Source organism: Colias eurytheme, chromosome 2 (genome assembly GCF_061535395.1).
Source record: "Colias eurytheme isolate Ceu_HAF_F1 chromosome 2, ilColEury1 Martin Lab GWU primary, whole genome shotgun sequence".
Lineage (NCBI taxonomy): Eukaryota > Metazoa > Arthropoda > Insecta > Lepidoptera > Pieridae > Colias > Colias eurytheme.
This window is the reverse complement of record NC_142981.1, coordinates 2,250,299-2,263,120: the sequence shown is the minus strand read 5'-3', so window position 1 is coordinate 2,263,120 and position 12,822 is coordinate 2,250,299. Positions and strand designations below refer to the sequence as shown.

The 12,822-nt window shown below is 34.6% G+C and overlaps 1 protein-coding gene across 1 annotated transcript in view; it reads right to left on the bottom strand.

Moving 5' to 3' along the window:
* Positions 1–316: 316 nt before the first annotated feature.
* Positions 317–12,822, bottom strand: part of LOC149910106 (uncharacterized) — a 47,373-nt gene continuing 34,867 nt past the window's right edge. Inside the window, exons 6-7 of the mRNA XM_090108715.1 lie at positions 4,905–4,978; positions 317–490 (exon numbers count right to left, since the gene is read on the bottom strand). Of these exons, the coding sequence (XP_089964841.1) occupies positions 317–490; positions 4,905–4,978 (248 nt within the window). The remainder of the gene's footprint in view (positions 491–4,904; positions 4,979–12,822) is intronic.

Sequence of the window (12,822 nt, the reverse complement as noted above, 5' to 3'; positions counted from 1 at the left end):
GCACTCGATCAAACATTATTGTATACTTAGTATTTTCTTGTGTTTGATTTTACGCTTGTATACATTTAGAAATTAAAGATTTTAACGGATTCTTAGTCTCCCCGTGACCACACTCGCTGCAAAGCGAAACTTCGGGATAATATTACCATGAATAAATCCCGCTTAAAATCCGTTAAAATCTTTAATTTCTAAATTATTGTATAGTTTTTTATATGAAGTGATCTATGTGGCCCGGACGAGTCCCAGCGTTGAAATGTATATGTATATTGTTTCATTTGTCGGCACGATGTAGCGTGAATCATGCTTTTCTCCAATTCTAAACACAAGACTCCGGGATACGGTTATCTAGCAGCTTCTCCTTAATGGCGTCCACATTGAGGTCGGTCGCCGGTGTGACGCGGAGGGACGCGGAGGCGCTTCTACCGAGCGTGACTCCGGGAGTCGTGGCTCGCGCGCCCCACGTCCACGACGCGCCCGGGCCGTTGCAGGCCTGTGGACAGAGATACATCTATACTAACATTATACAAAAGAAAGCTTTGTAATTATATATATATGTATGTATGGTGTTCACGCATAAACTACTGGACTGATTTTGATGAAATTTGGCACAGACAATCTTTAGACCCTGAGAAAGATCATAGGCTACTTTTTAATGCGAAATATGTACCACGGGCGAAGCCGGGGCGGACAGCTAGTTTTAAATAATAGTGATAAATCTGCTATTAATCCACTGTTTAGACTTGTTTATTAAACGACAATTTTAATAAAGAGGGTAGGCTTGAAAAGCTCAGTTAATTGGCTGCGATAAATGCATAAAAACTTTCAATTTATTGTGCTATTGAAACATTTTGATGTTTCTTATGATATCAGACAATACGTAATCTAATAATACTAGCAGGAGAAGTTATATAATAAACTTCATCTGCTACGTAAGTAGATGAAGTTTATTATATGTGTAAAATTGTTGCTACCTCGATTATTACGGGAAAAATTTATTGTCAACACCCACAATTTCAAAAATTTTACACTCAAGTCTTTTTTTGCTCTACAAACGAGGCTCAAGTTCTACAAATAAAGTTATTGCGACCAGAAGTAAATATGTTGAAACAGCAGGTATCATTGTTCCAGTGATAAATGGCCAATGAATTAGTTACCTTAACTATCATTTATCAACCGCACTTGGCTACGAAACGAGCGAACTTTCAGCGTGTTACATTACATCTGTAATTCTGTTGGCAGATGTGGGACGTACAGCTAGTTTCCATGTTCTTCGGCAACTTATATATTCTCTCTTAAATGAATTTAACAGTTTGGATTTCAATTATTTAAAACTGAGGATAATGTTAATTTTGCTGTCATGTTAATATCTAAATTACTTTGGTAAACCAAATCATCCATCAAAAAATTAAGGATATTTTTCCAAAATAACGCATCAATTTAGCTCTAGTCTAGTATCGCCGAATAAAATCCCCAAGACCTATTTAAAAATTGATAATTCTAAATTACTCTCAATCCTCACGGTGCAATTAATAAGAAAATTGGATCAAATTAATCATGGAGATCGGATTTCGCCCGTTTGCAGGTCGTACTTCTACCTCAAGGGGTGTGGACAAAGGAACAGTCTGATAAAACTATCGCGTTAATTAAAAAGCGCCCTCGAGCCGTCGAGGCGACACGGTTAATCAGCAGACAGGTGGATTTATCGCACTTACTCGAATCCGGCTTAATGCTCTATTTGAGACGTCCGATGGTACTTATGAAACGATCATGTGAGTTCTTTTGTTTTATTATATGGATACAATTATAATTTGATAGTATCGCAAAAAGTGGCTAAAGGTAATTACATTAATTACTGTATGTTTCTGAAATACTTATCTCCTCATAATAAGGTTTAGGAAATATTATTATTATTAGAATAAAATGTCCAAGGCTTCAGATAAAATTTGAGCAAAGCTAGTTAATGTTGAATGAATAATTGACTTTTAACAAACAATTTGTCGTTCTTCATCAGTCTATCGCTAAACTTACAAGCCTGCTTTTGTAAAAACTATTTACTGTTCACTTGAACTATAGCTGCAATAAAGGGAGCATGCAGATAAAGCTATCAAGGAATAAAATCGCAATATCCACTAATATATGTTGGAAAATTGTAATAATGGATGCGATATCGACGTAACAGATGCATTTTAGCGATTCTGTGCGTGATCTGCGAGGCGGGTGTAAAATACCCAGTTGAAAATTAAAGGCACAAATCAATTGGACATCTTGTTCCATTCCTGAATTTAGAACACTCGGCACCAGAGTTATGTCGTGACCCTCACAAGTTTATGTAGTGTCCAAGAAGAGAGGGTAATAATCGAAAATATCTGGATATATGCGTTTGATATAGCTTTATGGAATGAATCTGTAAATGTGTTCCAATTTATAAGATTTCGTTTTTAGTAAACGTAGATTGAATTAGAATAAAGTTGGAATCTGACCAAACTATATTCCAGTTTTTATGCAGATATATTTTGATGCCAGTAGCTTTATTAAAAATAGTAAAAAATACGCTCGTGATAATCACACTTCTTGCTGCTTTTCGAGAATTTGCTTAGTTTTCAGCATTGCCTTTGCATTAAAGTGTTAGTTCATTTAAAATTTTAATAACTACAACATAAAAGTACAAATAACTAGATATGGACAACATTCGATCAATTTAGTTTTTTACGAGAACAGTCAATAATAAAACCTAGGGCTGTGACAATCACTCTGCGTAGATTAGATTTGCCTGAAAAATGCGCAGTCAGTTATACCCCACATTTGATATAGGTCTTTGTTTTACGACCACGATTGAGTCCGTCAGTGGGCAGTCCGCGGTATCTTTACGGTTGACGGCCAATAACTTCTTTTTACGAGCCATTCTTGATACGAGCTCTTAAGATCTTCGCGAATGCGAACATTTAATATAGAAATGTGTGTCTTTGTAAATGCTAACGTAGATGTTGACATAGGTGATTTGTTGAAACCAAATGATTTTTATTGGGTAGTGTTTATCATAATTTTTTTATTATATCGGGTTTCTAGTAGTGTTTAATGATATTTGAAACTGTAATGAAAATTGATAATTATTGGAAATATAACTTTTTTTGAAACATTGAAATAAACAGATATCACAACTGATAGCTTTTACAAGCTTTTATTATCCTTATAAACAGTGTAATAACAATTTACAAAACATAAATTAATTCAAAAAACCTTTGATAGCAAATATCACATCAATTAGAAATTACCAAGAAACACCCAACATTTGGATTTAATAATGATACAACAAGTCAAACAAGTCAACTCAAGCCTAAAACTAATTTCGAGTTACTAATTTCCTACAAGAAAACTCCATACCTGCTCGCGTCAAAGTTCTGCTATTTGTACTGTGAATCATTTACTTTAGCAAGTCCTCATCAAACAGAACTGTTAACCGAGTTACTAAACGATAAAGCAAAACGAGAGGAATTTTAATACGAACTCGTCAAAAGTCTGATCGCGAAGGTTAATTCGGTCGCAGTATAAATTTGCTGATACTTTTGCAATTTTGGCGGCAAGCACTTGGATTCTAATGACGTTGCTTTTATTTTAATTAGTGGAATAAAACTAATTTAATATTATGAAACTAAGTTAAAATCAAATTTGACAATAGGAGGTTTGGTTTGATTGAAATCTTGCTTCAAATTTCTTCAAAGAAGTTATATGATATAAAATAACTATTGTTAGTTTATACAAATATTGTTCTCTGTATTTCGTAATATTTGGAAGGTAAAAGCTCAAACATTTAGCCTCAAAATTATTTAGTTCTATACAGACCCAGATCAGTCTTTGAGCCTATAGAAATCACTAGTAACTTTTACTGTACTGATTCGGGATTCACAATTACGGTACAATTTCCTCCAAGACATTGCGAAAAATGAAATGTTATTACGGAGTGATAAAAACGTTTCACTGAGCCTATAATCCTTTTGATCTTACAAATCCTCTTACGTTTTTAATATAACGCGCTATTTATTCTGTCTTGACCGATTTCGAGATTTCACTCCATTTTATTAAAGCCTGCATGAGAAATGTTTTATTTCGATAGGCTTGTTTATTTCGATCTTGAATAGGTAATTGTTTAAAAGAATTTATTATAATAACGTAAACTATAGCAGGTACCTATTTATCAAAAATTTAATGAATCAAAAATCTAAATTCATATTTATAATATCCCTTTGAAGTAAAAGCTACTGCAGACACATTAAAATGATAGTTAATAATTGTAGTTCAACTAAAGAATGCATCAAAAAGTCATTGAATATGCAAATAATTTACATTCCATCGTCCGTGCAAATACTTCAAAGACATACAATTTCCAATACCATTTCTGAGATCACCTTACAAGATTAGTAAACATAAACCACAGTTACACATCCAAAGCAACATTACCAAGGAAATGTGCCCAAGACAGTGGTAGCATTGCCACAGTTAATAGCCGTGCTAATGCGGCCATAATGCAGGCCAGACCTTGTATTACCTCTGCACTAAACTAAGCGAAATTAACAGATGCAACTATGTATCTATTAGGTCGCTAATTGCAAGTACTGCAGTGTGCTTTAAGTATAGATAAGTTATAAGGAGGTGGTAAAAATTGTAATCCCTTTAAAGTGTTCTTTGCCAATCTCCATATCTTTCGTGTTTAAATATATTTCTTTGAACCGAACAGACCGGTATTAGAATTAAAGATATTCTCAACTTTTAAAACAGTATAATAAATAACTTATATCCAAGAAAACACGTGAACGCACTTCACAGGGCATTTAGCTCCAGAGCATAGACTTTTTAACTAAATTACCATAAGAACTAGTACCAAAATCTAATAAATAAAGCATACTAACTGGTGTGGAAATCGGCACCGGTCCAGATCTGCTCGGAGACGATACAGCCAAACACGGCGCACTCGATGTTTCACCTGTCAGGAACAAAATAAATTGGATAAGCAGGTGGACTTAGACAAAGATATTACGCGCCATTTTGGTTTGGCATTTGTGCACAATGTGTAATTAGATTTAAGAGACAATTTATATTTCTTCACTTGCTTTTAACTATGACACCATAGACAATGGTAAATTAGACTATAATATATATAACCTTTATTGCAAGAAAATTTACAAGTAACAATAATTTAATAGCTTAACTAGGTTTCTTCTGGGTATCTTGCTTGCCTTTCGACAAAAGCCTCCTCCAAACTCTTCCACGATTGCCTTTGAAGTGCTGTTCTTCTCCAAATTAGACTATAATATCAGTTAAATAATATTTATGAAGTCTAGGTTTACTACGAGAAAACATATTCTTGGCCATAAACATACTTCAGAAATCTGTATTATTTACAGCTTCAAATTAAGGCGATACGTAGCACCATAATTAATAAAACTTTAAAAGTAAAATTGCAGCAGTAAAGCCCCGTCGCAAAAACTAGATCCGCTGACAAAACTGAACGTTTCGCTCATTAGTTCCCGTTCCCAGCAGTCTTGAAGCGTTTTTAACATTTAAAACAGCCAGATGAAGTTCCGCGGTCAACAATTAACCGTCAAATTTATTACTGTTTGCTGTCGGAATGGACTGCATAAATCTTACCCGGTTTCCTTGCAGCACGCGGGATTTGCCCATCCCGGAGAAAAAAGATTGATTAACGAGCAAGGCCAAAGCGACAGATTAAGCTGTGAGCTCGGATATACGTAATTGAACATTTTGATCTAGGGTTGTTCTCATAAATATCTGGCATCATTTGGCCTAGCCTAATTTAGCTTCTGCTCCTGGACACTACGTTTGTTACTGTGACATGTGCTTTATGTGGAATTCTTCGAAGATTAATGTCTCTTAGACGAAATTGAAACAACCTGTTTGGATTAAGCAATATTTGAAATCTTATTTTCACAGAAATTTCTCAGAAACAACGAAGCAATAAAAAGTAGAAAGTGTAGAAGAACTTAAGGAAGATTATTTAAATTATGTCTACAGTTATAAAGAAAACATAAATAGGTTTCTACGTAAAATAATCTTGTTAATATTATTATCACCAAGAGCAAATAAAGCTAACTTTTAGGAAAAAACATCGATTTCCACGTATGATAAATGATTGCTACGGCAAATGTCACCCAAAAAAGCTGCGAATTTATTCATTAATAACCTCGAGCAACTAATTTTGAAAATGAAATATATACTAACAAAATAAAAAGCTTTGCTAGGCTAGAGGAAAACCTTGATTGATCAGGGAAATGGGGGTGTGTGACAAATAATTAATTGGAGTCCTGCTTCGTCACACCCTCCTTCATTAGACTCACAATCTTTCTGATAAAACCCTTGAGAACTTTCCTTTTTGCAATCAGGGAGGTGAAACCCTATGTAATAGAACTAGGCTCGAACCTATCTAATTTCCAATTGAAGCTACAGATTTTTGCTATCGAAGGATTATGTGAGCACTCCGAGGATTAGCAATTATTGGATAAAAGCTAATGCTCGTCTTCACGTTATATTACGTATTAATCAAATGATGCTGATATTTTAAACAAGAGTTATTGAATATTTTTTATTTTAGTATAAAATAGGTACATCAAATAATCTCTCTGTTAACAAAACCCCTCCTCTTTTAAATATAAAATATAAGTGAGTAGTCCAAAATTGAATATCGTATTTCAAATATTAATTTATGTAGTTAAATATTAGGTTATAAAAATAAATAAATGATTATATATTTCAAAAAGTGTAATAAACACATTCCGCAATAAAGAGGAACATTAAAATTTAATATTGATGCAACACTTGAGCTGTTTTAGTTTAACAAATAAATAATTAAGATTCATGACGGTAGGCACACAGCACGGCAAAGTAGAGCTATTAATGAAAGCAATTTGAATAAAGTTGGGCACATTAGTGAAGCTACCCGCTCTGCGCTGCGTCGATTCATTATTTCTTGTAGTCTTAGTTGTTTTCCTCCTTCGTGCGGTCTACGACCACCTGATTCGTTGCAGGAATAATTTTCTATTTTATTGTAGATTATTTCGCTAATGACCGGCCATTATTTCGGCTTCTTGATTATTTTCAGTGAGATACAGACTGGAATAGCGTTGAAGCCATTTTTAGGGCAATTTCTTTTCGCGATTCACTGCCAAATATACTTTTTAGAGAAGCGATTTATGGAGAACGCTGACATAAATATTATTTATTGGTATAGGTATTCATTTAGTTCGGCACTGACGACAGTAACGTTCATTTAAATTTTTAATCTTATGGTATATGTTCAAGCTTTAAGTAGTGCACAAAATCAGAGAACACAATAATTATTAAAACCATAACACGACCTTACTATAACACAGTGCGACAGAGTTACAACTGGTTCAAGCCCTATAAGCTTTTTTGTGCACATTTTAACGAGGTAACGCAAAAACTGCCAAATGAAGATGATAACGGCTCACAACGGGGACAAGATCTGCGATCAATCGGCTGACTTTTAAATGCTGATTCCGTATTGGAATATTTGGCGGGATTCGGACTGCGGTTGCGGGCGACGCGACAATCGGAGCCCTCCAGCATGTTTTCAATTGCTAGTGTCGTCCCTGAATATTCAACACGACATAAATATTCATGAATACGGTCGGCGTCGAGCTTTATGAAAATATTTTTCAATAAACTCCTTCGACGCCTGTCGCAATGGATTTATCCTCCAATCAGCCCGGCGCGGCTTAGAAATAGAAACTATTGTATCGGCAAGCTTATCTAATTATCTCCGGCTCTGATTAAATATACGATTTAGTGCTGTCGCACTGAAGTATAAATAAATTAACATTTCTTTTAATTAAATTCAGTGAAGGGTTTTATATGGAAAATTTTGTATTTGTAATTGTATTGTCAATGCTACGCAATGTGACCTTTTTACGTATTACCATAAAATATTTTAATTTTTATGAGACAATAGAAATCTAATTATTTAGTCATTAGTGTGTCTTACACATATTATCAAACATAAGAAAATTATCGCAACCTACATTCAGCATTCACTATTAAACGCTATAAAATTTTCCCGTTGGTAAACTAATATTTTACCGCACTAAACCATTTGGCAAACACGCATAGTGTAAGAGACACTGGTCATGTTCTGCGTCAAATAATAGTCCACACTTCGGCGTCCAAAACCGCGAATTACGCGTCATTCGCACGGCAACGTTAAAATTTCCAGGAGGCGATGCGGCGCCATAAATCCCCCTGTATCATATAATGTGGGAGTTTTTATTGGCGGGAACATTCATTACTGAACAATTTATAGCCCGCTCCGGCGTTATGAATATGAGATGGCCTTTTATTCATCGGTTGTTAAGTTTCGAAACTGGTATACTAAATGCTGATACGGCATGCGTTGTGTTAGTTAGAAGTATGGGTTTTCTGTTCTTTTTGTTTGGTTGAAAGAAATTTAACAACGAAGACTTTGATCTTAGAATCATTTTCTTTTCAACATGCTATATTAGGTTATGACGTCGTTGATTTTACTCATACAAAAATAAATTCTAAAGTGGTTAGAATATATTTTCAACATGCCAACGAATGCTATGATGAAAGTCTTACCAGGCCTTTTGTTATGTATTTTGAATTTCACAAAGAAACCTAACAAATTACAAAAATAATTATTCATTCAGACTTCCATGTCCAATATAAATATTACAACGAGGGCTCCTTTCACTCATTGCTTTTTCTGCAAATTAGTCCACGTTCGCGCAATTCGTCACACGTAAGTAGGACGATTTTTTCATTTATATTTTGGAGCCTGTGTCCGCGGGGTACACCGAGTTATGACAGATATATTTCAACCCACGCATTATAATAAAGGGAATTTAAAAGCGTCAGTTGAAATGGCGGATTTAGCCTGGGAAATTACAATTGTCCCACAGAATGTGACAATTATAATCATTTTACAGGACTCTGGATTTCATCTGTTCGCTGGAGTGATAAAGGACTAATTATATTCCATTCAACTGTGTACGACTAGATTTTTAAAAAGCTTTAAAAACAATCACATTTTTTTTTCTCATCTTTTGTAGACTACATTATAATTAGGTACATCGTGATCGTGATTTCGTATTTTTAGTTGTTATAGGATGATAATTTTCACATTTTTGTTGCTGGTAGTTAATATTCCTTGTGGCTCTAAAAGCAGAACTTTTTTCATTTTAATTGCGCCGGCTACTGAACTACTTAGTACCCTCTAGACCTCTCGGATCTACGCATAAAGAATTAAAGATTAAGAATACAAAAAAAATATGAAATGTGACGTCAATAAGACCCAACCAAGATTTTGAATAGAATAGAAGGCAAGAGTCATCTCTATAATAAATAGTATTGTGTGTAATTTTTTAAATACCAACGATATTGTAATTTAAGCTTTAAAAACATAAAAGTCAGAATATCGGTAAAATTCCAATACGTTGGATACGCTCCCCCAACATTAATTTGATTTACAGGCCTCTTTAATTGTTAACTCGTTTTTGCGATATCGATAGATAAATATCCTGATAATGGCATGCCATTTTAATTAAAATGTATGTTGACTTAAAATAAATGAACACATGTGAAATTTCGCGGAAAAGCTTTTGTAATAACATTTAGATTGTAGAATGATTTTGCAAATAATTCTGTGTATTCATCACATAATTATTAATTATGTGAAATTAATAATTTGAAAACTAAATTTTATATGTTTGTTGCTATATTTGTAAAAAAAGCTTACGTAAATTTTTCTACGAGATAGTTTTGTGCTACGAATATTGATACCATTATTATGTAAGAAATTATTACGTAAGACTCCCTTTTTAACAAAGTATATAAAGATTTTGAAGACTTTCGAGGTTACTACTTCAGAGTTAAGCAGCTCTTAAGCTACCTCTCTCTATTTAACGCATCGCTTAGACTATGACGTCATTTTCCTATGCGTGTGATCTAATCATAGACGTAGGTCTAAAGAAATTGCAAGTATTAATAGTATCGAGTAGATACTATTAATACTTGCAATTTCTTTAGAAAAATAATCATTTAATACGTTTGTAAGAAGGTTGAACGTTTATTCATCGATCGAGCGGTTTGCTGGCAGCGAGTGAGCACCGGAGATGCACTTTAGCGTTTAATTATCGCGCATCGTTAGTACGTTGTGGCTCTGAAAAAAGCGTTTATTGAAGGACATGCAATATTTTTAGGTTTATGGTACCGGCTGGAAAAAGGGACGCCTTGTTACATGTTTGTAGTGACTGATAATATTCTATCGTATTTTTGATAGTATTGGAAGGCAAACGAGCAGATGGCCGATGTTGATGGCAAAGTGCGTCGCCCATAGACGTCCATAACATACGTTATGGGTGTTGTCTACCATAGAGGGGAATGGGATGGGATAAAAACGGTCTTATGGAGAAAGGTGGAGCTAACCGTGAATTAGGTAGCGATGTGCTTTTGGCCTTTAAGAAACACATATGCTTTTTTCTTAAATATATTCGATTTTTTGAGGAAATATTATAATTAAAACAAATAGTACAAGGAATAGGCTATCTTTTCAGAGATTGCTCTCTGAAAAGATTCTTTCCATCACTCTCACGAAAAATCCTGTTTTAAATACTTTTCTCATTATGTTTTTGTAGTAGCGTGAGCACTGAGCATTGAATTCAAGAGTTTTTCGATCCCAGTGGGAACTAACAAAATAAAAATTTTCTGTCCACAGGACACAAAAGGTTAACTTCTCTTGGCTGTGTTGTATGCACAATAAATAATAGTAATAGTCATTCATTCACTTGTTCAATAAATAAATGAACCAATCCGCTCATTCCCTAGCCTAACCCGCGACCGCGTGTCGCGTGCCGCACACCACACCTCTTTTCACTTACAGTCGCGTGAACGGCCACCCGTCGATGATTGACAAATTATTGTGTGACGTACATTGATTTTAATTAGGGCTATATTTGCTTGAAGTTTGACACGCTTGCCGTGGAGTAAGAGCGTGTTTTATTAATTTTATTTATTTATTTATTACTCTTCAATAAAACTATACATATAAAACTTATTGCTAATATAAGTATACAAAACAAAAAAAAACAGTATAGTTTATTAGGCGGCCTTATCACTTAGAAGTGATCTCTTCCAGGCAACCTGGGCAAAAGGTAACAAGCTTACTGAAATGACAATGGTAGGTGGTAGAAAAAAAAAGAAAGGATAAAAAAATCAAAACAAAAAAAGAATTAAATAAAATAAAATTAATAATTAAAATAGATTTACGGATAGATATATAAATAAAGATACTTAAGGATAAATATACTGCACTCGAATATACACAATTATATTATACATTAATAATATATATACATCATACAAATTACACATATACTTATATGACTATGATTTATATATATATATATACATGATACTATATAATATTATTAAATACATACATACTACATATAACAAAATATAAAATACTATAAATACATACATACATACATATCTGTGTATAAATACATATATTTAAAAACATAGTTAATGTGCCGAGTTGAAAGCAGTGGTGAGAAAGTGTCGTCGCAAAAGGTTTTTAAAGGAAGATACATTTTTAGCTTTTCTAATAGGTAGTGGCAAAGAATTCCAAAGATTGACAGCAATGGCAACAAATGATTTAGCGAAGAAGTGAGTACGTCGAACTGGAACACTCAAGGTGAGTCTATCAGCCGAGCGAAGAGTATAGTTTTCATTGTGCAGGAAGGAAAAATTGTTTTTGAGATAAATAGGAGTAGAAGGATCAAAAAGGATACGGAACAGTAATTGCAACAAATGAAGATTCCGGCGAAAACGGATGGGGAGCCACTTGAGCTTTTTTCTGTAAATAGAAACGTGATCGTATTTTCGAAGGCCGAAAATAAATCTAATACAAAAATTTTGGAGTCGCTCAAGTTTATCAGTTAGCTCTACTGATAAATCAGGAAAGCATGCATCAGCGTAGTCAAGAATAGGGAGTAGAAGGGATTGTGCTAGCATAATTTTTGTGGGAATGGGCAAAAAGTTACGGAGTCTTCGGAGCGTAGCGGAAGCGGCATAAATCCTACGGCTCAATTCCTGGATATGATTAGACCAGGACAACGTTTGATCAAACAGAACACCTAAGTTTTTGACTACCTTTTGGTAAGGCAAGACTACGCCACCGATTTTGACGCTAGGCAAAATACCCCAGTCGATTTCAGAAATAAGATAAGGACTACCGATTATGATGACATTGCTTTTAGAAGGATTTAGTTTAAGTCCAAAATCATCGCACCAACTAAGTATAGAAGCTAATTCAATATTACAAAAATCTATTGCCTTAGGTAAGTCATTGATAGTAGAACGGGTGTAAATCTGTAAATCGTCTGCATACATATGGTACAGAGCCGTCAATCGGGAACATAAGGAATTGATAAAAATGGAGAAGAGGAGAGGAGACAGGACACCGCCTTGCGGAACACCAGCAGAGACTGCGCGCCAAGACGAGTGTTTAGAACCTATCATGATACGCTGCCTCCGACCGGTAAGGTAGGAACGAAACCAGTCAGTTACCGAAGGAGATATGTTAATTAAACGCAGCAAACCCAACAGTATGTCGAAGTCAACGGTGGTAAAGGCATTGCTGAAATCCAGCAGAGTCAGTACTGTGAGCTGCTTATTGTCAATACCAGCACGAATGTCGTCAGTAACCTTGATAAGAGCTGTAGTCGTACTATGACCAGGACGGAAACCAGATTGGAAATCACTAAGGATATT